Genomic DNA, 26239 nt, shown 5'->3' with positions numbered 1-26239 from the left:
AAGGGATGCGGGGCGACCCCCCCGTCCCACATCAGGGGGCCCTGCAAGTGCAAACCACAGGCATGCGCGGTGGTGGCAGCCCACCCAGCCCAGAGGCCACGCGCGCCCCGCCACAGCTGGCCACAGCTCAAGGGGCTCCGGGACCCACGGCCGGGCAGACCGGCTCCTTCGTTCAGGATGCAGCCACACTCGGTTGCCAAGAGGGCCCGCAAGAGCCGGAGCAGGTCCCTCGCCTGTCCTGGGCCCACACCACCCAGGCCCATGGCACGCGTGGGGCCAGCTGGGGCCAGAGGGAAGCGGCTTCTGGGAGGCCTTGCACTGCCCACCCAGGCCACTGTGCCCCTCGCAGATCGCTCGATCCTCTGCCGGAGGCGTGGGAAGCACGGGGAGAGCAGCCCTGAAAGGGGGGCGAGGTGGGGGCAGGTGCCTTCAGCAAACGCTTTGGGGGCCTGGCCGTCTCCTCCAGAGGGCGCACGGCGAGGCGGTTTCGTACCACCAAGAGTTAAGCCATACTGGAATCCGATAGCTACTTCTAGTTCCACGTGCTCAGGGGCTTCGCCAGGGCTCTCTTCAAGGGCACTGAGCACAAGCCACCGAGGGCGAGCCGATTATGCTGGAGCGGCTACGGGGCAGGACCGCCTGTGGGCCCTCTCCCCATCCCTGGAGGGGGCCGGCATCCCCACTGCCCCCGCAGTCCAGGCCTTCACACCCCCGTGGCCATCTCCAGGGGGGTGGCCACGGTCCTGCATGCTTGCCCATCAGTCCTTGGCCTGGCGTCCGGGGCCCGAGGGCCGCTCTGGTCTCCCAGCTCTGGGGGATCTTGGCTGCAACTCTGCTTGGGGTTGCTGGGAGACCCCTCCATGGGAAGGGGTCCCAGGTCAGGGTCTTCAGACAGAGCCGCCGCCGGGTCTTGGGCATGGAAGTGGGTGCCGCTGTCTTGGCCCTGTGCTGAGAAATCGGAATGGACAAGGACCTCGGCTTCCACCTGGCCGACACCGCTGTGCGGGAGCTCCCGGCTTGCGTCCTGCTGGAGTGGAAACAGACGGGGCAGAGGGCGCCTCGGTGAAACGCCGGCAGGCAGGATAGGGGGCCTGCCCGCCCCATGGCTTTCCCGCGGGGCCCGGCATCCCCTTGGCCACCATGGCGAAGGGAGCACTACCCTGGGCCAGGCCAAGCGGTCAGCAGGAAACGCACGGAGATTCCCGGTGGTGGTGGAGAAGGCGGATGCGGCGAGCGAGGGGCTGACTGGGGCTGACAGAGCCACTGCCCTCTCTGTGGGGTGGACGGGAGCTGGCAGCGTGAGCTCAGCGGGGCCGGGCAGATGCATCCCCAGCGCTGCAGCCAGGAAGACCCGACCCGGCACAGCGCCTGGAAATGTGCTCCGCTTATGGAGCAGAATGCCTTCTGCCCGACCAGGGAACTGGTTTGGCAAGCAGGAGCCGGGGGCCAAAACACGCCTCACGTCCCCCCGTGCCAGGCGAGCCCCTGAAACAGAAAGGAGTGCGTCCGCACAGGGAGTGACCCACCGCCGGGCATACGCACCGTGTCAGTCTCGTAGGCCAGGGCTTGCAACAAGAGCTTTTGTCCCCCGTTGGGTGCCGTCTTCAACGAGCCGTTCAAGGCCAGGCCAGGTCTGGGGTCTTCCGGAAGGGCCTCTCCAGAACCAGCAATTCTACTGGCCCAGTTGGTCAGTGCTTTCTCCCAGGGAGGCTGTGGGATGGAAAGCAGATTATTGTGACTGGACAGGTGATGCCCAACAGCTCCAGGCAGTGATGATCCGCACCCCAGGCCGGCCGCAGGAAGCAGAACAGTGCCTTCCTGCAGGAAAAACGCCACTGTTTTTAAAATGAATTCCGAACTTTATGCCACACTTCTGGGGATGCACGTGGAATTTATTCTCCAATCGCCCTCACAGAAATTGCTATCTGCTCTGTCAAGAACGGCTTATGTGGAAGGAAATGAAAGGATTAAAGCAACAGCTGGATGGAAGCCAGGAAAGCAGAGTTTTATCCAGCCGATTCGGGTGGCTAGAATGGACCAAATTCATATTTTAAAAGCTAAGCCGGGCCGGGTTAGGGTTAATTCAAGGTGCCCGGGGAAAGCATGATGAGCGAAGCAGCCGAGCTGGTGCTGGAGAGTTCTGCAGGGCTGGGCCCCTGAATCTTTCACCCGGAGCTCAAGTTACGGGAGGCTAAATAGAAAGTTAAAAAGTTCCACAGCTCTGATTGTCTCTCACATCCGATCCTCGTAGACTAGCTGGCTTTTGCTCACATGAGCTTCCCCTCCTCCTGCCCTTTGATTCTTTCCGCCTGATGGGTTTTTCGTTTTGGAACTCAAGCGCCCCTCTCCCCTGTCTGTGCGCCCTTTTCAGAGACAGGAATGTCCTCAGGAGACCGAGCCCTCTAAAATACACCCCAAGACTTTGGAGCAAAAGCACCCCAGCCCTGCCGATGGGGGCATGCTCTCTTGTCCTGCAAGCCCATGCGGGGTCTCTTGGCGGCTTTCAGGGGGAGGGGGGACAAGACAGGATGTTCCTCTTGTTCCGAGGCAGAATAGCTCAGATGGAACAGGGCACTGCGTGGGAAGGTCCACCCCTCCCCATGTCCTATAGGCAGACCCAGATTTGCCCACATTTTCCCAGCAACTCCGTTAGGAGACTCTTGAAGATGGTCCGAGATGTTCCAGTTTGCCTCTTTCCTTCTCTCACTGAATGCTGAAGGTGGTGCTGAAGAGTCCCATCTCTGCGTGGGTTTAAGCACAGCTTTGGGTATCTGCTCCCCCCTAGTGGCTGGCCACACAGAGCAGGACCGCATCCTGCCCAGCTCAAAGCCCGTGCAAAAGCCTCACAGCCACTGCACGCAAGAAAGGGGAGGTCGGCGGGCTGCTTCAGCCTTACAGGGCCCTGGCAGACCCTGGTCCCTTCTGGCAGGGCAATCGTGCGGTAACAGTGTGGGAGAGAAACCCGAACCCAAACCTTCTGTCCGGATGAAGGCTGCCAATCTTGCCTCATCCAGCTGAGGGCACACCTAGTTACGTAGCAAGGCTTGGGTGAAAGCTGCGCCGAGCGGCCGTCTGGGCAGAAAGGTGCGACACAAATCAAATCACGAATGGATCTGTGGCCGAGGCGGGCACGGAAGCCAGAGCCAAGCCCGGTTTCCTGTGCACATACGCCCTTTCTGGCTTTAACAGAATTTCCACCCTGACGGCGCTGGCTGCCAAGCGAAAGCGCCAGCCGCCCTTTCCTTGGGCTCCGGCGTGCTCACTGCTGCTCCGGTACTTCAGGGCCAGCTGCAGGCCAAGCAGAAACAGTGGCTGAAGAAAGGAGGCATCCTGCGCATTTCCCCCCACTTCTTCTCGTCTCCCTCATCCTCTGACACGTTCTCCATGGGCTACAAAGACAGACATAACCGAGTAATCTAAATGAGGACAATTAATCAGTCCGTAATGAAATGAAGTGCTCCGGACAAACTGGGAAGAATTAAGTGCGGGGGTGGGCATGCAGAGGAAAGGCCAGGATGGCACCACGGCAAAGGAAGAACTCGCTGGGAGTAAACGGCCAGAGAGAAACTGCAGGCAGGACAAAAGTACCATAGCTGGATGCCTGCGAGGACACACGCACCTGTCCGTCTGCGGAAGGTGCGGCCCCTGGCTACAGGCACCTGGGTGCTTCGCAGCGTTCTCCTTCCGGAGGCAGGAGGAGGAAGCCAGGGAAGCGAGTTTGTGCCAGGATCTCTTGCAGCGCCCCAGAGAAAATGCTGGCAGCAGACTGGAGCACAAGACGGATTCCGAGGGGCACCAGCCCCAGCGGAGCCTGAGCGGGGCGGTCGCCACTCGGCTTGCTCGCTGCTGTTCCAGTTCGGCCTGCGCAGCCTCCCACTGGGCCCTCCAGCTTGGTCCTTCCCTTCCGTGTGGCTCTAGGCCGCAAGCAGCCAGCCTTTGTCGCAGGGCTCTCTCTCTTTTCCAGGGACCCCAAGTGCTTTGCGATGCAACCAGGCCGCTTCCCAGAGAGCCCTGAGAATTGCAGAAGGGCTTGGCGGGGGTCCTTGCAAAGGCATTTCCAGGATCATCTAAGGCTTTGAGAAACCTGGCAGCATTTCTCGTGGGAGCAGTGGCGCGTTTGCCACGCACCCTCCTCGTGCAAAGCGAGTGTGCGCTCCGCAGTCATGAGCACGTTGCGAGAAGAGCAGCTTAATGTTTAAAAAGTGCGTACTCTCTCCCCGCTACACTGTGAGGCCTGTGGCTGGTTGCCCTTTCTCTCTCACCAGCACCACTGTGGGCAAACATTTCTTATGCCGTGATCAGGAGGCAGGCCGGGTTGTCAGCTGTATGGGCTGCCTGGAACATGTTTCTCTTGCATTAGAAAATGTTCCACCTCCAATTCATTTCCATGCAGGCTTCAGCTGATTCACTTGATGGAGAGCCGTTTTGGATGTGCTGCTCTGTCCGCATCTGCCCCGGGCGCTGCTGCCTTTGGAAAGGCGGCGGGTGGCAATTCGCGCTAGTCGGGCCTTCTAGGTGGTGGCACTTCCGTTTGGGAACACTCCCCACAAGGCCGTCCCGCTGGTGACAGTGCTCGGGTCATTTCATTCTCCCAAGCTTTAAGAGGACAGCCTGTGCTGTGCCCGATTTACTGCGGCTTTTAAATCTGCCTCTTGCCACAGCAGTAAATGGACATTGCGTGTGGAAGCCCGCTGCTGGAGCCAGCGGTCCTGCTGGCGCAGGCAGTGGGGACCTGACCACACTGAGGGGTGACAGGTTCCCCACCAGGGTTTTAAACAAAAATGACCCCTCAGGGACCCATGAGATTGGCCAGCTTGGGCTCTGGATTGCAAACCGCCAAACTAATCTCCAGCCATGCCCAGCAACAATGCAAGGTGAAGCATTGTTTCGGCGTTGCAAGCCGGAATCGACAGACGGCACCCTCCTGCGCCTGCGACTTGTGCAAGGGAGCAGCACCGGATCCGTCCCTGCAGGAGCACGGAGGCCGTTTCCCTCGGAGGGGCTGCAGGGTGGCTCCCGCCGGAGGGGGCTTTCGGCCAGCGGCAATACCTTTCGCTTGGCGTCGAGGGGGCCACGGAGGAGGGGGCCCTGCGCTTTGCACGGGTCCGTGCCGCCTGCCGGTGGCGAGGGAGCATCGTCGGGGACCGGGCTCACCAGGGACTCCAGTTCGTGGCAGCTGGACAGGGTGACGGGGAGGGGCGCCGCCGGCCGGTCGTGCTGAGCATATGCCTGGCTCCCGGGGGCCTGGGCCTCCAGGCCCGGCACGGCATCCCTGCGGGGAGCAGGAGGAAGAGCATCAGCATTCGCTGGCAGCCCCCACATGCTCCCCTCCACCCCACTTCTGGGGAGCCCCACGCGTGAGAGGAGGCTGAGGAACACACATCACAAGGGATATCCAGGGAGAAAGGGAACGGCTGTTTTCAGCTTTGTTAGTAAACACGAACTCTGCTCCCCAAGGCTTAAAAATCAAAAGCAGGTGGATTTATTTATTTATTTGCTTGCTTACTTATTTATTAAAAGCTTTTCTATCCCGTCCCCTACAAATGTCTCAGGATGGCGTACAAAATTTGAGTAGAAGAAAACAAGCCCCACAGCATCCAACGGTTAATATATTAAAACTCCAGTTAAAATCAATTAAACATTAAAATAATGGGAAAATAAAAAGGGTTTTGCCTGATGCCAAAAAGAATGTAACATTGGTGCCAGGAGAACCTCCCTGGGGAGCACATTCCATGGCTGGGAAGCCACCGCAGAGAAGGCCCTCCTCCGAGTGTTCTCTCTCCTGACCTCCTTCAGGGAGGGCTCCCGGAGCAGGGCCTCTGCTGCAGATCTTAAGGGGCGGCTGGGCATGTAGGGAAAAAGACGTTCCTTCAGGTATCCTGGTCCCAAGCCATTTAGGGCTTTATAGGTCATAACCAGCACCTTAAATTGGGCCCGGACTTCAGTGAAGTGAGGTGAATTGGGCCCAGACTTCAGTGAAGCTGATAAAAGGCCGACGTTATGTGAGAACAGCAACCAGCCCCCGACAGCAATCTGGCAGCTCTGTTCTGAACCAATTGCAGTATCCAGACTGTCTTTAAGAGCAACCCCATGCAGAGCGTGTTACAGTAATCCACAATCAGGGTGCCACTCCAGAGAAGGCCCTCCTCCGAGTGTTCTCTCTCCTGACCTCCTTCAGGGACTCGTGTTCAGGGCTACAAGCCACACTCCACCTTGCAGAGGTATCTCAGTCCTGCGTATTTTTGGCCAAGTATGCTTGGGGAAAGGTTTGTGAGTCTGGCGCTGGCTCTCCACCATCCCCAGCCCCCTTGTTTTTTAAGCAAAGGATTGACCGGAAATAGAGAGGTTTAAAAAGGAAACCGGACCTGTCATCAATACAGTATAACTGCAGAAAGCAAGCACCAGACTCTCAAAGGCATCGTGTGACAGAAGAGTGTCTTTCGTGCTGTCAAGAGATCTACTTCAAGTTCTGGGCCGTCCTCTCCCTTTTCAAAGTCTATTAATATATGAGGCAACATCTACTCAGAAGTAAATCCCATGGGATGCAAGGGGCCTTACTCCAAATGTGCATATCGGACCACAAAGTGAAAAGGCCAAAAGAAGTGCGGTCAGTTTGAAATTGAAACAGCACGGCATAGGGATGGAATGAGAAATGGGCACGTTTGGGAAAAAGGAAAACCGGGAAATAGTGCAGAATTCCCGGCAGGAATCTAAAAATGCTTGTTTCCCCTTCCTTTGCTCTGCGGTCATGAAAGCTGCATGCACTTCCCAGTTTTAAAAAAGTACCACGTTTCAGGGCTGTTAAAGAAACCGCAAACCATTGGAGACGGCAGAGAGCAGGGGTGGCGTCCCCACCAGCCACTTCTGCAGGGGGTTTGGCAGCTGATCAAGAGCAGGGAGGTCTGTGGCTCTTTTCTCCCACCCGCCGCACTCCCGAGAGCAGAGAGAAAGACACCGCAAGCAGCTCCCTCCAATCTGGCGGGAGCTCTGGGCACCTCTGGCCAACGTGGCGCAGAACCTACCTTGGTTTGTTGTTGCAAAAGCTGGTGCACATGCAGAAGAGGATGCAGAGCAACCCAAGACCAGCTCCCACGATAATCCCCGTGACGGAGTGAACTTCCAGCACATCTAGCAGGGGAAGGACACGGGAGAAGCGTCACCATTTCCGGCGAGAGGAGGAGCCAACGGGAGCGGGAAGCACAGCCAGAGGGTGGCGAGGGTGCCTCCAGCGGGGCGGACAGCGGCTCGCGTTCATGCAGAGCAGCGGTCCTGCAAGAGGGAAGGTCCGAGAAGCCGGTACCTGAGAGCCTCTCCTGCAAGGTTTGTACATCCTTCACGCTGGAGTAGGGACCGGACCCAACAACCGTTTTGGCTCCCATCTTGAAGAAATACCGGGTGTTGCTCTCCAGCCCGTGAACTTCCGCGCTGAAGATGTTGCCTGAACGAGAGAGGCAGTCAGGACGCACGCCACCCGTTCGGGCTCACTCAGCAAGACTGCTGCGGTCTCCGAGCAGGAACCCGCGGGAACCGAGTCCTCTGCTGAGCACTCACACCGGAGGTCCCCCGGGGCATCCCCACCGACTGACCCTCTCTCGTCAGGAGCGTCCACATCTCGTCGGGCTGCGTGTTGTTGGCGTTGTACAGGATGAGGTACTCCACGATGATGCCGTTCGGCTCGGAGGGGGGGCACCAGTGAACCTGGACCGCATAGGGGTTGATGGGATGCAGCCGCAAGTCAGAGGGAGGCGTGGACGGCCCTGCCAGAAGGGAAGGGAGCGCAACAGGGCATGGCTTCGCAACCTCGCAAGATCCAACCCCAGCGCTAAAAGAAATGCAAGCAGAGCCCACCCTTCCATTCAGAGGGGAAACCAGGAGTGAGGTGTTGGTTTCCCACGCTTTGCCGCACAACGCCCACCCGCGTGCAGACTGCCCTTGGTTCGCATATCCAGGCCCAGAGGGCAAGATGTGCCTCCGAAGCCCTTCCTCGGGTTCCCTCTTCAACGGAAAAGAGGCAGCGGGTGGAGAGGTGGGGCCTTTTCAGTGGTGGCTCCTTGCTAACAAACCAGAATACACTAACATGTACAGCAACAACAGAACAGAACCTAGAAGCAGCCTGGCCAGATAAAATCCACAGCAAGAAGAATCTGGTGAGCTTGGGAGAAGAACTTGTCTTTCCGGCAGTGCCGAGTTTGTTGTCCTGCTGGGAAATCGTTCCCTCCTCTGCATTTTAATTTGTTAGCATTTTTACTTGGGCGGAAGCCAGTCTGTTTTTTTTTAGCTGAAGAGTGGGAACTCAAACATGAAACAAGCAGCAGCAGGGGGGCAGAATTAGGCCTTCTGAAGGAAAAGAAGAAGGTGGGGCCTTTGTGTGGAGCCGGGTTCGGGGAAGGGCCGGGAGAGGGCAGGTGCGCCTGCAGCCCTGACTCACGGTCGGGGAGGGTGACCTGGTCCACCGCGTTCCCGAAGGGCCCGTCCATCCCGACGCCGTTTGACTGAACTGCGAACTCGTACCGGGTGAAGGGCTTCAGCCCGCTGATGAGGATGTCTTCGTCAGAGCTGCAAGGAAAGGGAACACCGGGCGGGAGAAGCAGCCACAGCGCCATCGACAGGTGGGCAGGTGCCCGGCAGCTGCCAAAGCAGTGGAGCTGGCTGCAGGAGCAGCTGCCTTTTCGGGGCCTGCCCCTGCCCACCTCCTCGCCTTGTCCTGCTTCACCTGCCCAGCCCTGCTGGCTGCACCTTGCTGGTCCTGCATCCTGCAGCGATCCTGACCCAAGGGGGAGGCCCGCCCTGCCGAGTGGCTACCTGCCCCGGCTGGAGAAGCGGCGGCTGTGCCCAGAGTGGGGACCGTCAGCTCCAGCGCAAAGCCGGGAGCAAGAGCGAGGCAGCGTTGCCCCTTCGTGACGGCTTCGGGGTGCTGGGGGGGGGGGGGGGGGGGGCATTGCTGTTGAGCAGCTGGGAAGCACAGCAGTTCCTCGCCTGGGACTCCGCCTCTGAGTTCCCCCTTGAGCTTGGGCTCGGTTCAGGCTCTGCCATGCCTCGGATCCTGCAGCCAGGATCCCGGTGCATCTGCCCTGGCTTCTTTTAAACGGGTACCCAAAATCCTGGACAGCTGCCAGTCCGTGCTGGCAACATCAGGCTCGATGGGCCAAGGGCCTGGCAGCAGCGAACATTGCTAGACACATCCCTGGTCTTCCGCTGAAGAAGCAAACTGCAAGCAACCCCAAGGACAGAGGTGCCAAAGAACTCTAAGAATGGGGAGCGGGTCCTAAGGAGCAGGAAGAACTTTGTTTGGCCGGCATTTGTATGCAAATCCAATTAATTTGCACTTGCTAATGTACCAGCTGAAACATACGAATCCTTCAGTGTTTGCACTTCTTTGAATTTTGCAAGGCTGTCCTTCCATTAAAACATATGTACCAAAGCATTATATTAATGAAAAACACTTGCAAAAAGTGTGTGCTTTAAGTAAAATTGCACACAAAATTGCATATATTAGGATAAATGTGCACAGAAATGGGAAAAATGCAGTTTTCTTTCTTGCTTTGGTAACAGATGTGGAAATGGGATGAAACAAACTCCACACTGAAAACATGAGAAACGGAAATCCACAGATTTGTCCTATATAAAGCATAATAGTGCAGAAACCTTTTGAAAACGCCTTGTAAATAAGACAGACAAATAGAGGAGTAAGTGACCCAGCGCGGGGCAGACTGTGGGGACTAGAATTCCAGTCCCAGTCAGGGATTACAGAAGTTGTAGCCCAAAACGTCTTCAGGGCTGGAGAGGCGGCATGTTGTAAGGAAACACGCGTGAGAAGACATGCAAAAAGCAAGCCCAAGAGAAAGCCAATATTGGGAGCAACCACCAGCAACCCTTGGCTGCTCCCCACCCCGGTTTCCTCGAGGCCACCAGATAACTCAAGCTGACACAATAAAGGAGTATAAATGGTTTAAATGTTTCAAGCGGCCTCTCCTGCAAAGCAGCTCCGTCCCGGGCTCGGCCGCATCCCTGTACCTGGTGCAGTACGTCACGAGCGAGGCGTTCTTCATCCCCCAGGGGCTGAACCGCACGGTGTAATTGACGATCGTCACCGTGGTGAAGTCGGGCTTCTTCCACCTCAGCCAAATGGACGTGGAGCTGTTGGATTCTACGTAGACGTGCGCTGGCGGCAGCGGTGGGCCCCTCTGAACTGGGGGCTCTGAGGGGGACATCAAGGGAAACGGAGTCAGACGAGGGAGGCACAAAACCCCAGCGTTCAAAGGGGTCATGCGGGCGGCCAAGGCCATCTCCCAGCTCCCTACTGCAGCCTTCCCCCCCTCGTGCCTTCCAGACACGTTCAGACTGCAGCACCCAGAATTCCCAGTCAACAGGCCGGCTGGAGGGGAATTCTGGGGACTGCGGTCCAAATGCCTCTGAAGGCCCCCAGGGTGGGGACAGCAGCCCCATCATATTCCAGCTTAAAGCATCCCTGACGTCCATCCGTCAAGTCTTGCCTGAATGCCTCACAAGACAGGAAGCCCATGGACTTGGCTGCTCTGTCCATTAGGAAGCTTATCACCACATCCCTGCTCAACCGGCTCTTTGCAAGGATAGAACTTCGACTTCAATCTTTCCTCGCAGGACTTAGTTTCTAGGCCCCTGATCATCTTCGTCACCCTTCACGGAACTCAGTCCGGTGTGTGAGAACATCTTAAAATGTGCTGCCCCGAACGAGGCATCAGAGACCCAGAGGGTGAACTGGGACGTGGCTCTCAAATGATGCTTCTCCCACTTCACTCTCAAGGGGGAATTTTTTTTTTGCAGCCAAGGGCTGACTTGTTCTGGGATGTGGCTGAGCATCTGAGTCACCATCCAGACCAGCATGGAAAGAGGAGGAGGAGGAATTAGAGGTACCTTGCAACGGAGCGCCTGCTTAGAGCAAACGATCTCCAGGGCCCCTTCCAGCATTGTGATTCTATGGACTCTGTTGCAGTGCATTCTTCCTCAGAATTTCAACCGCCAGGAAACCTCCATGCAACAAACCAGCCGCTCATTGCATGCTCCAGGCCCCCTGCTCCTAATTTGCACTCAACTTTAGGTTTCTAAAAGCTATTTTGTTTTTTAAAAACTGGCATGCTGCAAAATCAAAGCCTGCCCCTCAGCATCAGTTTCACCTCCACGCAAACTTCCAGTCACTGTCGCTGCACGCAGTTCTCATCCACGCGCTTTCCCGATGGCGGGAGCGTGTTCTGCGAGCCGTCCTTGAATGCTGGTGGCCCAGACCCTCCTGCAGCACCCACCTGCGGCCGTTACAGGCGCTCTCTCCATCCTGCCTTTCCACACAGCTGCATAGCCATCTTCGTGTTTGTTGAACGGCACCACCTTCACCTCGTAGAGCCGTCCAGGAACTGAATGGAGGAAACAGAGGAGCAAATGAGCCAGTCGAACAAGACAAGAATATCCTGGCTTGGGAGAGCAAAAGTGTGGCAAAGATCACCCATTTTCAGGCATGAAACGTCCGGGTTTCATTAACAGGCCAGGACCCCACAAGGTCAGGCCTGGGTCTCCAGCCCTTTCAGCTGCTTGTTTCGCTTGGCACTTAAGTCTAGCTGCTTGCATGAGTACAACAGGGTTAGCTAGCTTTTCTCTGACCAGGACGGTCTGCCTTCATGCAGCTAGGGAGTTTCCCTTTCCTGATGCTGAGGGGGCCCAAGGTCCGTGCCTGCTGCCCTTGAGCGTCCGCTATCAGGCATCACGTCCGCAAGCGAGAGGCACGAATGCTCTGTTGTGCTTTGCTGCTGGGCAGAGAAGACACTCTGGCCACCTGCACGGGGTCCTCCTTGCCAGCTCTCTACGCTTTGTGATCTCCTAGTACCTGTGTAAACAGCACGACTCTCGCAACCACATATTTCCGTCATGCAGAACGCTGTGGCATTGCAACGCCGCAACTTCAGGAGCCAGAAAAGCGGGCCCCCTTCTTTGTTCTCCGGTTCAGTCTTTTCGAGGGGGACTCTGTTTTGTTCTGTTTTTTCCCCTGAATCTGGCTGATTGGAGTCCCCCCTTGCAGGATCCCTCGCTGAGCGGTGTAAGAGGCTTGCCGCTAAAAGTTTTGGAAGTCTAGCTAACATGTTTGGATATCACTGCAATGATACACCACAATTTCTTCGGAAGCCCAGAGTTGGCACATGCTCTCTGGAAACCATTAAAAAGGCCTTCTGCCCCGGCCAGGGCACCGAGCCTCAAGCCTGCAGGAGAACTTGGTTCCGATCCAGCCACCCAGCATGCCCCAAATGGCAACTCCCAGCAGCCCGGACCACTAGAGTCACACTCTCTGGGGCTGATGGGAACTGGAGTCCAGCATCCCCTGCTGGGGCAGATGGGTGGTGTTCCCCTCCCGGGGAGGAGCCGGGCTCTGAGGCATCCCGATTCTCTGTTGCCGATGCATAAAGGAGGCAAGCTTTTAAACCCCCCCCCCCCCCCCCAAATAGCGGCTCGAACCCACCGCACCCAAATGAGCTCTGGACGGCAGGCGCTGCCATCACCCGCTCCAGGCCCCCGAGGGCTGCGCTGCCCTCCGAGCCAGGCCCCGCGGGGAGGCCAAAAGGGCCGCCTCCAGGCCTGCCCACTCACTTCTGCCTCCGCTCCCCCCTCCCCGACACCCTTTGTCCTCTCGTAAAGACCTCCTTATTCAGGGGAGCTGCCCGAGCAGCTCAAAGTTTGCAGACAGAGGGAAACAGGGCGATTCTCTCTCGGGGCACGCGGTGTGTCGTTCCCAAGTGACTCTCCCCCCCCCCCCCCCCCGCCAGCCTCATGGATGGAGTCCTGCTAATTAAGGGCTAGGCTATTCACTGCTGGCTGCGGAGCGTGGCCAGCTCCTTCCCTTCCCCTGCCAGAATGCGGCCCGCACAAAGCGCCTTTCAGGCAAGCCAGGGCAGCTTCTCCCGCTTGGACTTGGGGCAGGGCACGGGGGGACTTGGTGCCACTCCCCCCTTCCCTCCCCCAAGGGAAAGCATTAAAAGGCTCTCTGGCGCGTCGCATCTGGAGGAGAAATCGCGGTCTGGCACCTCGTTTGTGGCCTCCAAGGACTCCGCTGCACAGGGGGGTTTGTCTGCTCTGAAAACTTGTTGGCGGCAGCTGCAACCGCGATGGTCCAGATGGGGAAGAGTGGGAGGAGCGGGGGCTTGGAGGACAGAGGGCCCCTTGCAAATCACAGGGGACCACGACGGGCTAACTGGCCACGCTACTGCGTGGTGCTGAGTGTCAGTGAGTTCCACGTTTGCACGGCGTGAGGCCCGCCGTGGTTTGCCGTGTGGTACGAACCAAGCAGCAGGGGCTGTTAGGAGCATATCGAACTCTCCCGTCACCCTGAGCAAAGCCATGGCTTCAGCGTTATCTAACCCTCAAACAACCCTGCAGCCCGAGTTCACACAGCATGGCAAGCCACGGGAGGCACCCGGGCTGTTAGCACAACCCCCACGGGCAAATCAAGCCACTCTGGACTGTGGCGGCATGCAGGCCTTGCGCCCTTTCTACCCAGAAGCCAACTCTGCACAGGAAGGCCCTGGACCTGTTCCAGGGAAGTCACCGAGCAAATGCTTCCCGGCAGGGACTGGGAAGGATGGTCGGTTTGGGAATGCCGCCGTTCCATGGCTGGGCTAGCAGCGAAAGGGCACCCTTACAGGCTTCCCCACAACTCCCACTCGTCCGGGTTCCCACCTCCACCACAGGCAGACTTTTGGCCGCCCCCTGCTTTTCCCTGTCTGCCCCCCACAGCCGGATCGAGCGACTGCGGCAATTCCTCTCTGTGGCAGGGTTGTGGTACCTGGGGCCGGGTGAGTGAGGGGAGAAAAGAAAAGAGGCGTTCGGAACGCGTGACATGGAGAAAGTTGGCGGGGGGCATCCTCCTCCCCCAATGCTACTAGAACCAGAGGGTTCCAGAGGGTTCTAGCCATGACGCTGACGCTGATCTGCCATGTTCCGCAGATGTTCTGCAGGGGGAACATCTGCGGAAATCGAAGGCAGGCGCCTGGGGACCGTTCAGCCAAAGACTCTGCCACCTCCAGAGGCAAGATGCTTGTTTAGTCGCGAAGTCGTGCCCGACCCCCACGACCCCACGGACAACGTTCCTCCAGGCTCCCCTGTCCTCCACCATCCCCCGGAGGCCCCCCAAGCCCACCCCCACTGCCCCAGGGACCCCACCCAGCCACCTCGTCCTCTGCCGCCCCCTTCTCCTCTTGCTGTCAATTGTTCCCAGCACTAGGGTCTCCGCCAGGTGAGGGGCTTGAAAGGAGGACTGGACAAGTTCATGCTGGGTCAGGCTAGCTGTGCCTATTGGCCCTGCTGGTGGCCGGTTTCTAGGAGCAGCTGCTGGACACTGTGTGACCGGATGAGATGCCGGATCAGAGAATCCAGCAGGCCTCTTCTTAGGCCCCCATGGCTGTGTGCAAGACCCCACACCACGTCTTATGCAAAATTGCCCCCCCCCCCCCCCCAGCTGCTGAAGTTATAGCAGGCTGCCGTGATGCCGAGTGGCCAGGCACAGCGAGAACCCGGCTCTGGTCTCGCATCCCTTTCAGACGCTGGGACACAGACACTCCTCCGTGCTCTAACTGGCCCAGGAAACTTACTCAGCTGCGTCAATTCGTGCTGCCTGGTCTTCTTTTTCAGCCTGATTGGCCCCACATCCCAAGGGCCGTCACCAGTGCCTTCGGAGTGGCCCTCTTCGCTCGCCTCTTCCGCAGCGGCTTCTCGGTAGTAGAGTTTGTACCCTGAAATCTGGGCGTGGCTGGCAGGAGCTTGCCAACTCACAAGGAGGGACTCCATTTTTGCTTGGACCTTCAACTCGGTCGGGGCAGATGGAACTAAGGAAAGCAGGAAGAAATGAACAAAGCATTAGATGCATGTTGCTCGAAGGGACCTCAGGGGATCTCCAGCATGTCTGCAACTTCGACCCTCCCCGCTCCAGCTGTGCACGCTTGCTGAAACGCCATCAAGCGTGCCCATGTTTGCCTCCGGCCTGCAATGGCCGGCAGCTCGAAGACAGTCGAACGGGGATTCCCCGATCCAGCTCTTAGAGCTGCTGGTTCGCCAAACGCTTCCTCCACCAACATGTTGACCAGGGAGTTGGCTTGTTCGGCTCTGGTGCACCGATTATGAGAGTCTTCCTTCTCAAAGAGACTTATTAAGCCCCGATATTTCCCTCTCAGGCCAGAAGTGCAGAAACCTGTGCCCTCCAGAGAGCCTGGCTTACAACTCCCATCAGCCACATGGCCAATGAGGAGGAGGCACGGGGCTTCTGGAGACCCCGGCTGCCCACCTGTGCTCGGTAAAACCTTTCTGTTCTCCCAGGTACTCCTATGCAGCTCCTTTGCTGTTCTTACTTGCCATTGACATCTGAGGTTGTTTTCATGCATTTTTACCTTGGACTTGTTCTTTTATATTGTTGGAAGCCCCTCTGGAAACTAGGCAGTTGCAGGCTGCCAAATACAAAGAGAAGCGAGTGAGAAGGGCTCCTTCCATCACTGCTTCTCTCAGGCCACCTTCTCATCTCCTGGCTTCCAGAAGCGTCCTAATCATGAACTGTGACAGTTTCTACAAATCCCGAATGGCGTCCCGCACAGCCCTGGCCTTCAACTCAAAGAACGTGGGCTGAGCAGAAGCGAGGGCTACACACCGTGTGTCTGGTTGTCTCTGTCCGGGGTACGGTGCTGTGTCCATTCCGACGGGACTCCAAAGCCCACGCTGGTGCTCGCCGCAATCCGCACCTTGTAGACCTTATTAGGGTGCAGGGCAGAAAGGGTGAGCTGCGTCTCATTGGCACCAACCTCGGTTGAGGAGATCAGGTCTGTTGGGAAGAGAGAGCCCAATGCCTTCTGCAAACAGCTTGCCCTCCTCCTCCGTCTAGGTGGTGTGTCCCCAGGCCACAACACAGAGGGGCCCTCAGTCTAAGAGGCTGGGAAATGCCACCCCTTATTGGGCATCCCCCCAAATTCCTCGAGCTCACCAAGCAAAACTCCACGGTAAGCGATGGACGAGAACATTACCCATGACCTTGCCAAACATCACCCATTTCCCACGCGCCTGTCCTGGTCCACAAAATTTTATGCATTTCCCCTCCAAGGAGCAAAAGGCAGCGCTCATCGTCTTTCCGGCTCTTCTCTTTTCAAAACCCACACAGTGGGCTGCATGGAGTCCGGGTGCTCGCCGTCTCCTGTCCGCACCGTGGCGGAGTGGGGACTTGGGGCGGGACCTTCCTGTCCTAGCGTGACATTTGCACTGTTGGGGAAGGGGGGCAGAACGGAATGGCCCGAGACGCCGAGGCACCCCCCCTTCCTGCCCTTTGCAGGGGTCTTCTCGCCTTGGAGGAGCGTTAAGCCAAACGGGCTGAACCACTGCAGGGAACTTGGGTGCGGAAGGCCCCGTTTCTCACCCCCTTGACGCCAGCCCCTTGCCAACACCAAGCTTCTCTCCCATCCCATCTGGCCCCGAGAGTCATGCAAAGGGTTTCTGGGCCTCCCACTGCAGGACATTCCTCTGGGCTAACTTGGGAGCCTTCTCCAGGCGTCTCCGCTTTTGGAAGGGGTGAGGATGACCGGAGAGAGTCTTTCCATTCTGTCCTCCGGCTGACAGAACGCTCTCCTGGCGTCTACCTAGGCACAGCATTCACACTGTCTGACCTCCACCTTCTCAAGGTACACATATTCGCATCTGTGAGGTGCCCTGCCAGGTGGCACGGCTCACGTTCAGGTGTTCACATGGCTAACCGCCAGCACAATCCTGCTTGCTATTTCCAATGCAGCCTCCGGAGGCCTTTATTTTACAGCAAAAGGCTCCACCGGACCACATTTTCGGCCCCAGAACGGCCTCTTCCTCACCTTCCTTGAGTGGCATGTAGTCAATTTTGTACTTGGTGATCTTCCCATTGCTCAGCTCTTTGGGCGGAGGGAGCCACGTCACCTTGATATCCGTCGGCGTCGTACTGGAGAGCGAAAGCTGAGGAGCAGCGCTGGGGACTGGGGGGCAAGTGATAAAACCAGTGACTGCCTCACCCCCAGGGAAGCGAGCAGGACCTGCGGGCAGGAAGCGCTCGGTGTCTTCGCACAGGGCTGGGAAAGACCCCCGAGCCACAGCAATCCAACCCAGTGGAAGGGTCTGCACATGGCACTAAACCCCTTGGGATCCGAATTGCACAGAGTCAATTTGGCAAATGTCCCAGCCAAACTGCAGCTTTGCAGCCCATTGCTCTTTTCCCCAGGTTTTTAAAAAAGGGAGGAAAACATGCTTTGCCGCATGATCTGGGGGTCGGGAGGGGGAGTTGGGAGGGTTACCCTCACTTTTCCAAGGACAAATAACACAGGTGTACTGTGGATGCCCTAAAATACCCAAGACGCCTTCCAAAAGTGTTTTGGGGGACAGTTGTGCAATTCCCCTGACATTTCCCCATCTTGAATGGCACAGTAAACCATGGTGATTTTATCACACCCAAAAGCAAACCTCAGTTTACAAACCACGCCAGGGGAAGACTGTTGGGTTCAGACAATACACTAAAGCACCACTGGTTATAAACTAGCAGCGCTTCATGGGTCCTGTAACCTGGTCACTACAGGGCAGCTTCTTTCCTGTGCTGGCAACCTCCAAAAGGCGGCTGTTCATGGTTTGGGGCGGCACTGCCCTGGGGTTCACAGCTTGCATCTAATTCTGCTGACTAAAGGAGGCATCTGTGAACCACCTGTTTGCTTCCTTTTGGGAGAGGCTGAGGCAATTTGCACATGCTCAGGAGAACTTTCTCCTGAATTCCTCTGCATGAATGGGATGCAATGGAGCACACAAAATGTCATGGAGATGCACTGCAGTCCAAATTGCTTTCATAGCATCTCTCATGATGCTCTTTGTAAGGATATAAGCAAATTACCTGCTGGGCCAAGTCAAGGGTTTGTCTGGCTCAGCGTTCTCCTTACCAACGGCTGCTAGTGAGGTGATGTGGGGAAGCAGAAAGTAGGGAGGTAATTCGGCAGCACCGTCACCAAACGGCTAAGTTAAATACCTCGCTCCACACCAAGCAGCGAAGCAAAAGTGGCGTCCTGAAGATGTTTATCTTTGAAACTAGCCTTGATCTTGTTTTTAAGCGTGCTCAATGCACTCATTAAGGCACGCGGCATCGCATGGAAAGATTTCCACCGGTCGTTTATGAACAAAGCGAAGGGGCACCCCCTTGGTTTTGGAACCTCCTTTACCTGTCCAGCGCATTCACCTCGCCTTACTGCAAATGCCACTTAAGGGCAGCTGGCTTTTTGCAGGCCTGCCTAAAACGGGCCACCCGTGTGGGTCGGGAAACCTTTCAGGAGCACCTCTTCTGTCCCTGTTCTACAAACCGTCCTCCAACGTCTGCACGTTTATGGAAGAAGAGGTCCGGCTTGCCCCAAGCTGCGAGTACGCCACGACGTAGAAAACATAGCTCGTGCTGGGCTCCAAGTCTTTGACCTGGAACTCGGTCGTGTCGTTATTCACCGCGAACTGGTACTCCACGTTGTTGGTGCCTAGAGAAGGTACACGATGCCGTCAGGCCAAAAGGGGAGAAAAGTTTTGCCTGCCTTCAAACTAGCTTCTTCCAAGAAGTGTGCCAAAATTCCAGTGCATCTTTCTCCCTGTTTACTGTTCAGGTGGCTTAGCCGCCCTCACTCAGCATCTTTCTGAACCTTGTACGGAGGAAGGAAACGGATCACAGCCCACCCTGCTCAGCATGAGAACAGGACGAGGGAGCAGCAGATTCCGTATTAATGGTCTTGCACTTCAGGAGGACGCCCTGGAAACTACACTGCGCAAAGGGGCTCCTGTAGTGTGGAAAGGGAGAAGGGACGTGCAGGGCTCAAGCCAGACCTGGCCCATCAAATCTACCCTCTCAGGTGCACCAATGCCCCCTGCCCAGGGCCCGCCCATCCATTCATCGTTTGCTGGCTTCCCAGCCTTGCCTCCCGTCCCTCCTTATTCTTGGCACTAACACGCATCTCCTGTGGCCAGTTACCCCCAGCTCGATCTTTACATGACAAGAGCATGGCATTTCTGGCCTACCTCTTTGGCATTTGGGCCTGCTCCCACCCCCAAGGATGTGCCCCCCAAGAACTTCCCCAAAATTGAATTCAGGTGAGAAGCGGGCTGCGTGACTTTAAGTTCATAGGAGATTAATACAAGGCATTCCTGTTTTGCTTCCCCGCCTTCTCCAAGATACAAAATAAGATTTAAGATATTGTCATCTGTCCAGAATATGAGAGATCCCTTCCTTTATGTGCAAGGAAATGGGGAGTGTGGGTTAGGAGAGGAGACAGGCAGTCTCTGGACTGGATCTAGGTTAAGCTACTGGAATTTAATTCCCACAAAAATCAATGCAACTTAAGCCAGGGCTAACACGCGCCACACTGATTTCAATGGGAACAAAATTCAACTAACTTGGCCTAGATCTAAGTCTCTTTCCTTTTACTGATCGCTGCAGGGTTCACCCATGTATGAACAGAAGGTTGGTTAAAACAGGCTAAAGCAGCCTTCTCCAATCTGATGTCCTCGGATGTGTTAGACTCTCTCCCCACATCTCCACCCCCGTTGGGGAAAGGGAAACAAACCCTAACCCTAACCCTCTGAAACTCTAAACCGGGTTGCCACCCATTTCAGAACAATGGTGGCTTCGTCTCATGGATGTCAAGCGCTTAACTGCTTGATTCATCAATCAATCACATGAGACCCACCCACATAGGAATGCCATCAAAAGTCCAAAATAATTTTAAAAAGCTACTGTTCTTCCGTTTTTAATAAAGGCACTCTTGGCTGTCCCTGCCACGAAGAGGCACCAGAAAGGAGAAGACCTCTTCTAAAATTGCGTTTGTCACCCAGGTGGGTGTTTTGGGTAAGTAATCATATTAAATACAATTTTTAATATGTCCTGTCCTAGGTAATCAGGAGTAATTAATTTCTAATTGATTAATCTAAGTAATCAATGAACTAACTATGGAAGGCTTAGCCCCTGCATTTCACAGGCTGCTGTTTTCAACCTATGTTAATGGTTTCAAGGTGGCAGTCCAATATAATCCAATATATATAGTCCAATATAACTAGTTTACACTAGTGCCTTAGACCCACTGGATACAGCAAGATTTAAGTCTGAGTAAAATGCGTATTTTGTGCTGGAAGAAGCAGTGCACAGAAGCATTAAAAGCACTGTGACGGATCAGGCCAAAGGTCCAGAGGGCTGTTCTCACAGTGACCAACCAAAAGCGCCTGACCTGGTTCTGGACCTAGGACTTGACTGAGTTAAGCTCTGCTGGAGAAAGACTGTAGGAGCCGTGCTGGAGGATCCAAAGCCCGGTTTAAGCCATTAGCCTGTCCCCCCGGGGCCAACCGGCTGCCCCAACAGGAACCCTGTGAGGAGGATGTGGACACAGCCGCTGCTACGGAGAAGCAACCTGCCCCGAGGGCAAATCAACAGAGGGACCGACAGATTTAAAGACCTCTGCCAAGCGCTCCTGTGCCAGATGCTCCAGACAATTCCTAACGCTCCCGGCCGCTGGCTGGGCTGGCTGAGACGGACAGGAGCTGAGGGCCAACGCAGCAGGAGGGGCCCAGGCTGAGGAGGGCTGATTCCTCTGTGGCAAGGACACCCTCCCCAAAGACCTGAGTCGGGGTTCTCACAAACAGGGTGCTCCCCAGAACGCAGGTTACCTACCCGAAGCTTTCTGGTAATGCAGCGAGAAGCCAATTATCTGCTCGCTGTTGAACTCCGGCAGCTCCCAGGACACCAAGACCGTGGTGCTGGAGAGAGACCGAGCGGACACCCTCTTGGGGGCACTCGGCAAGCCCTCCCGCACGATCACATCCAGCCGGGCTGTGGCACACGCCGCGCCCAGGGGGTTCTCCGCCACGCACTGGTAGTAGCCCGCGTCCTTCAGCCCAATCTGGTTGACCACCAAGGTGCCCCCGCTCTGAATCTTCACCCGTCCTTTCGACAGAAGAGGCTCCCCGTTCTTCACCCAGTGGATGCTGGGAGCTGGTTCGCCGTTGGCTTTGCAGGCAAATCGGGCAGTGCTGGCTCGGGTCCGAGAAATGCTCTCAGGAGCCTGGGAGATGGTAGGGGGCGCTGAGGGAAAGGAGATCTCAGTCAGCACCCCGCTCGGGTCTCTCATGGCCAGCAGGGCTGCTCGGGGGACGGCATGGGGGTGGGGAGCCTCTTTCTCCCAAGGGCCAATGAAGCCCTCGGGGGCTGCATTCCACTGAGGGAAGAGCCAAGGGCCAATGGGGGGTCAAGACTAGCATCTCTTCATAGAATCCTAGACGAGCGGAGCTGGAACATTCAAGGCGAAACCAGGCAGCCGTCTGAGTGGGATGGAGTGACTCGGTGTCCTGCACCAGCAGGGGCTGGACTCGATGGCCTTCATGGCCCCTTCTGACTCTACTCTTCTATGATTCTATGAAAAGCTGGGAACTTGCAAAATGATTGATGGTTGGGAGGAAGGGAGCGGGACCATCCGAGGAAACCCAGAGGGCCAGATTTGGTCCCAGGCCTAAAGTTCACCACTCTGAACATAATACAACGGGATAAATGGTAGCTGTGTCCTCTAAAGTTGGTGGGAACCTCCCAGCCTAATCAGAGGAGCAGAAGCAACACATCTTCCCTTGGCCAAAGTGAGCCAAGCCGTCCCCTTTCCTCTGCTCCCTCCCAGTGGAGCAAGTCCCGGGACCTCAGACTGCAGCAGGCAGAAACGCGACCTCCACCACGCAACCAGCCGGAGGGCTACCCAAGGCTGGCACCAGAGCACTTCCGCAGCTTCACGGAAGCACAGAAGCGGCTCCTTCCACCTGCTCACCAAGGACCAGGAGCTCGGCTGCAGCGGTGGCAAACTGCCTTGTCTGCGGCTTGTTGGCACGGCAAACGTAGACGCCCGTGTGATGGAGCTGGGCGTGGGGGAACAGGAGGTTCGTCTGTCCCAACACAATCACATCCGTGGAAATGGGGCTCCCATCTGCCAAAACGGAGGGATGGGAGAACAGCCGTCAAATCCACATGGGGGAGACCAGCAGGGGGAACTGCCCGCTCCCCTCCAAGCCCTGCGGGATCCTGCCCTCGGTGGCTTGGGCAGGGTTCCGCACCCCGTTTTCTCTCTCTAGACCCAAGGGCCACCTCGGAAAGGCCATTCTGCTCTGCATCCTTGCAGGACTGCACAACCTCCATCCCGAGTGACAGAGAGACATGTTGGCGTGACTGGAACGTGCAAAGATCAATCCGTAGATGCTCACACCCTCAAAATACCATTCAGCAAAAAAAAGTGAGGCACGTGTGACAATAATGTATCCAAATTAATCCCTCACACCGCAATGTTCAAGGCTTTACTTGCCTTTAAATGTCTGACTGATCTCCAAACCTGCCATGGGAGCCCAATCTGCTATAGGCGTTGCTGCTGTACCTTCTGATCTGTGCCAAATTTGAGCCCAAATTCACACGCCGCCTTTCCTTCAGTAAAGAAAGGTCACCTTGCTTTCAAACCACCACACCCCCCCATTCTGTTTTTCCAGCCCGACCGACTTCCGCGATCTTGATCACATCTTATATTCCAAAAGTTAAATGAACAGTTATTTTTTGCTAATGCACCAACAGATGCACCAAAATTACCACACCCCTGAGAAGTCCCCGCCAAAACCCCATCGAGGGCCCGGCCTTTGTGTCCCAACCTTTTAAGCTGGGGCGACATTTGAGATCGGCCGTGACTAAATTAGATCAAAAGGCATCCAGTAACTTGGATTCCGCATCTTTTGCAGATCAAACAACATAACTAAATGGCATGCTTCGTGTCGCTTTCCTTGGCAAGCTCAACTTAGAAACCCTGGTATTGCAGGGCAGGTCGTATCGCTCCCCTTCAGAAGGACCTCCGTGCGGGAGGGTCCCGAGTCGCCCCAGAAAAGCAACTGTTTTAATTTACCTTCCCGTATCCAAGAGACAAACGGGCTGGGACTGGCGACAGCCATGCAAGCCATCACCGCGCTCTCTCCGACCGCCACGGTGGCATTCTCGGGGGCAGCGACAATGGCGACGTCCCCAGTCGCTGGCAGAGGGTTACCTGGCACGACAAAGCCCGGAAAATAGCAAGGAAGTCACCGCATTTCTGTGTGTTTTCCAAGTCCGATGCGGCAGCCGCACCGGTTGTAGTTCCCTCCCTTTCCTGCTTGCGTAACTCTCCTCTCTGTCTTGGCCTCGTGAGGGAGGTTAGGCTGAGCATCCGGGTCCGGTCCAAAGACACCCACTCAGCTTCCTGGCCAGGTGGGGCCTCAAACCCACCTTCCTGAGTCCCAGGGCGACACAGAGAGGTCACCCCTGCACCTCGGCACCCTCTCTGTGCTGCGGAGCGCTTCGCCATCGGCGAGCCGTCAGGTGCTGACTTTATGGAGAATTAGGCACCTGACCAAAACTTTTCTCCTGCAACGCACCTGTGGCACCGCTTAGACCATCTTTGGTGTCGGCACTAGCTTTAATTTCAATTCCATTTATTCATTTTGTTAATTTACAGTTTGTCCGACTGCACGTCTTGTGTTTCATCTTGTTTCTTTAGTATAGTATTTTAACTGTGTTCTGTTATTAATTATTGATTTTTATTGTAACGACCACCCAGAGAGCAGGATGTCAACAGGCAGCTTTTAGACAAATTTAATAAATAAATGCATAGCTCTTTCTACACAATGGATGGAGACCCACCCAAATTCCATCTGCAAGAAAGAATCAGCTAGTGCACTGAAGATGCTTTGCTGATGAAGGACCAGCCACTGAGGTCCCGTTTTCACAGCCCCAACCCGTGCTACGCTTCACACTCGTTGGACGGAATGTGAACAGGCTCCTCGTCCCCCATTCCTCAAGCGTGCCGGGACAGTCGCCTTTCCTGCTCGCAGCAACCCCGTGAAGAAAGTTGGTGCACGAGGCTGCCCTGCAGCTTCGTCTCAGGGGAGGTTTGAATGCAGAGAAACACAGAAACAGAGCGAGTCAGAAGGGGTCTCCCGGGCCATCTAGTCTGACCCCCGGCTCCAGCCGGCTCCACTCACGACATGCCCACCATGTGCACGTCCAGCCTGTCCTTGAACACCCGCCCTGATGGGGCCTCAACGACCTCTCGTGGAAGTCCATTCCACACCCTCGGGGTCCTGAGTGTCAGGAAGGGCTTCCTGGCATCCGAATGGAACCTTGGCTCCCTGAGCTTAGCTCCACTGGAGTGCGTCCAGGTCTCTACCCATCTCCGTGTGACACCCCCTCACATGCCTGTATGTGCCAACAGATCCCCTCTGAGTCTCCTCTTCTCCAGGCTGAAGAGACCCAGTTCCCTCAGCCTCGCCCCATACAGCATCCCCTGCAAACCGGCCACCAGCCTTCTGGCCCTACGCTGCACTGGCTCTAACCTGGCTATATCCTTCCTGTAAGGAGGGGCCCAAAACGCAGGTTCTCCTTATCACACTTGCAGCCACCAGCTCTGATGGAGAAAGACATCTCAAGGTCTGTGAAGCAGCAAACCAGCTCCAAAACAATCCATCCCTGTTTGCCTGCAGGCGTGGAAATCCATCCCCTCCAGCCATGACTAAGCTCAGGGGGCATTGAGAGTCCATGAGGTGCTGGGTGAATCCTGGCCTTTCGACCCCCCCCCCCCCCCCCCCCCAAGCCCTGGTTCCACTCCTTCCCCCCCCAGCCGACAATGGCCCCCCAGGGAACCTGCCTGGAGTTTTCCTGCTTAAGCTCCGGGCACTTCCCATCCCTGTTTTCTCTTCCCCTTATTTCCCCCTGTCCGACCTTAACCACAAACAACAGGAGCCATAAAGTGGCCCAGTAAAGTTACAGAAACCCAAATGCTTGTATCTGTTACAGAATTCAGGGCTGATCGTTTGCCTTTTAGCCGCATCAACCACTCACTACTCAGCTCAGTCTCGCCCCTTTCTGAGAAGCCGAATCCAGAGCAAAATGGCTCCTGGGCCAAGCAGCAGCTGCAAGCTGCTTCGTCTTAAAAGGGGAGGCAGCTTAAGCCACTTCGTTTGGCATTTTCCTTCTTGCAAAGGGACATACACATAATTCTCAGCCTTGCCGATTGATTACCAGCTCCCCTCACTGATTAACAAGCGCTTCCCCCCATCCCTTGTTTCCATGACTTAATCTGTTGATTAAACAAGTGAAAGCATGCAAACCTAAAGATTAAGAAAGAAGGGATTTTAAAAGCCTTTCCTCCTCTGGGCCCTTGTTTCCTCTAAAGCACAGTGCATGGCAGCTTCCCTAGAAGGGGCAGGAGAAGAAGGGCAGAGTTTTCCAAGCCCTACAACAGCCACTGGATTCTTGCTTGCTGAGGAATAATGGAAGAGAAATCACGGACAGATCCCTGTTCCTCCCCCTGCCCAACCCGGCTGAACAGCTGCTCAAAGCTTGAATCTATTCCTGGGGGGGATTCTTGGCGGCTCAGTAGGATTCAAGCTCCTCTTCGGGGAAAGGGTGAGAAAGTTCACGGCAAAGCGTGCGGCGCTGCTCAGTTGCCTCCCATCTCAGCTGCTGACAGCTGAGGGCCAAATGGGCGGCCTGCCCCCACCCCCCCCCACTGCTACGCCCAGCTGGAACTCGAGGGGCTTGGAGCAGGACGCAGGGGGCACGAACGACAGTGCCGCCTTCCCGAGAACCGCCCGGGATGCCTACCGTGCCACCGGCGCCGTCGGACCAGCATCCACGAGACCCAAACTAGGTGATGGGTTCTCCAGGGGATGGCCTGGCCTTCCGGACGGGTTGTGCTCAGCGTAAAGCATGGAGGTGGAGTGGGTGGGGCGGCGATGGAGCAGCCGGCCCGGGGCTTGGAGGAAGGCATAAACGACACATGCAGACACGTCAGCGCCTCGCAGGAGTCTGCTCGGGCATCCCCTTCGCCTCCAATGGCTGTGGACGGCTCTCTTCGGGATGCAAGGGAGGCCAGGTGGAGGCAGACGGGGTGGGCAGGTTCCTACTTCACAGCGGAAGAAGACTCTGCGGGCTCGCCTCAGCTCACGGAAGGGGGTCCGGGCCATTCCCAGCAGCCTCTGCATGCAAAACGGGTGCCAGCAAACAGGCCCGGGGTTATCGGCTGGCTGTTCCCCCGGCCATCTCTGCTTGTCCCTTTGCTGCAGGGCTAGGAAGGCACCTGACCTACGGGCCTTTTGGGGAACCGGGAAGGCTCCCCAAGGATGGGGGTGATGAGGCAGTTACCGAGGACAACACTCAGCAAGCACAATTTCA

At 56.4% G+C, this 26239-nt stretch overlaps 1 protein-coding gene across 1 annotated transcript in view; it reads right to left on the bottom strand.

Annotated features, from left to right (window-relative positions):
- Positions 1-703: 703 nt before the first annotated feature.
- The window catches only part of IGDCC4 (immunoglobulin superfamily DCC subclass member 4), a 39923-nt gene continuing 14387 nt past the window's right edge, over positions 704-26239 (bottom strand). The window contains exons 5-21 of the mRNA XM_044444997.1: positions 22938-23075; positions 21828-21983; positions 20690-21100; positions 18351-18515; positions 16854-16991; positions 15653-15823; positions 14607-14840; positions 11280-11387; positions 10015-10198; positions 8429-8556; positions 7587-7757; positions 7301-7438; positions 7023-7128; positions 5050-5272; positions 3106-3288; positions 1543-1710; positions 704-1024 (exon numbers count right to left, since the gene is read on the bottom strand). Coding sequence (XP_044300932.1) covers positions 704-1024; positions 1543-1710; positions 3106-3288; positions 5050-5272; positions 7023-7128; positions 7301-7438; positions 7587-7757; positions 8429-8556; positions 10015-10198; positions 11280-11387; positions 14607-14840; positions 15653-15823; positions 16854-16991; positions 18351-18515; positions 20690-21100; positions 21828-21983; positions 22938-23075 — 3143 coding nt within the window. The remainder of the gene's footprint in view (positions 1025-1542; positions 1711-3105; positions 3289-5049; positions 5273-7022; positions 7129-7300; positions 7439-7586; positions 7758-8428; positions 8557-10014; positions 10199-11279; positions 11388-14606; positions 14841-15652; positions 15824-16853; positions 16992-18350; positions 18516-20689; positions 21101-21827; positions 21984-22937; positions 23076-26239) is intronic.

This window comes from Varanus komodoensis, unplaced genomic scaffold, assembly GCF_004798865.1.
Source record: "Varanus komodoensis strain SLA01 unplaced genomic scaffold, ASM479886v1 scaffold46_3, whole genome shotgun sequence".
NCBI classification, from domain to species: domain Eukaryota; kingdom Metazoa; phylum Chordata; class Lepidosauria; order Squamata; family Varanidae; genus Varanus; species Varanus komodoensis.
This window is presented reverse-complemented; position numbering and strand designations above follow the sequence as displayed.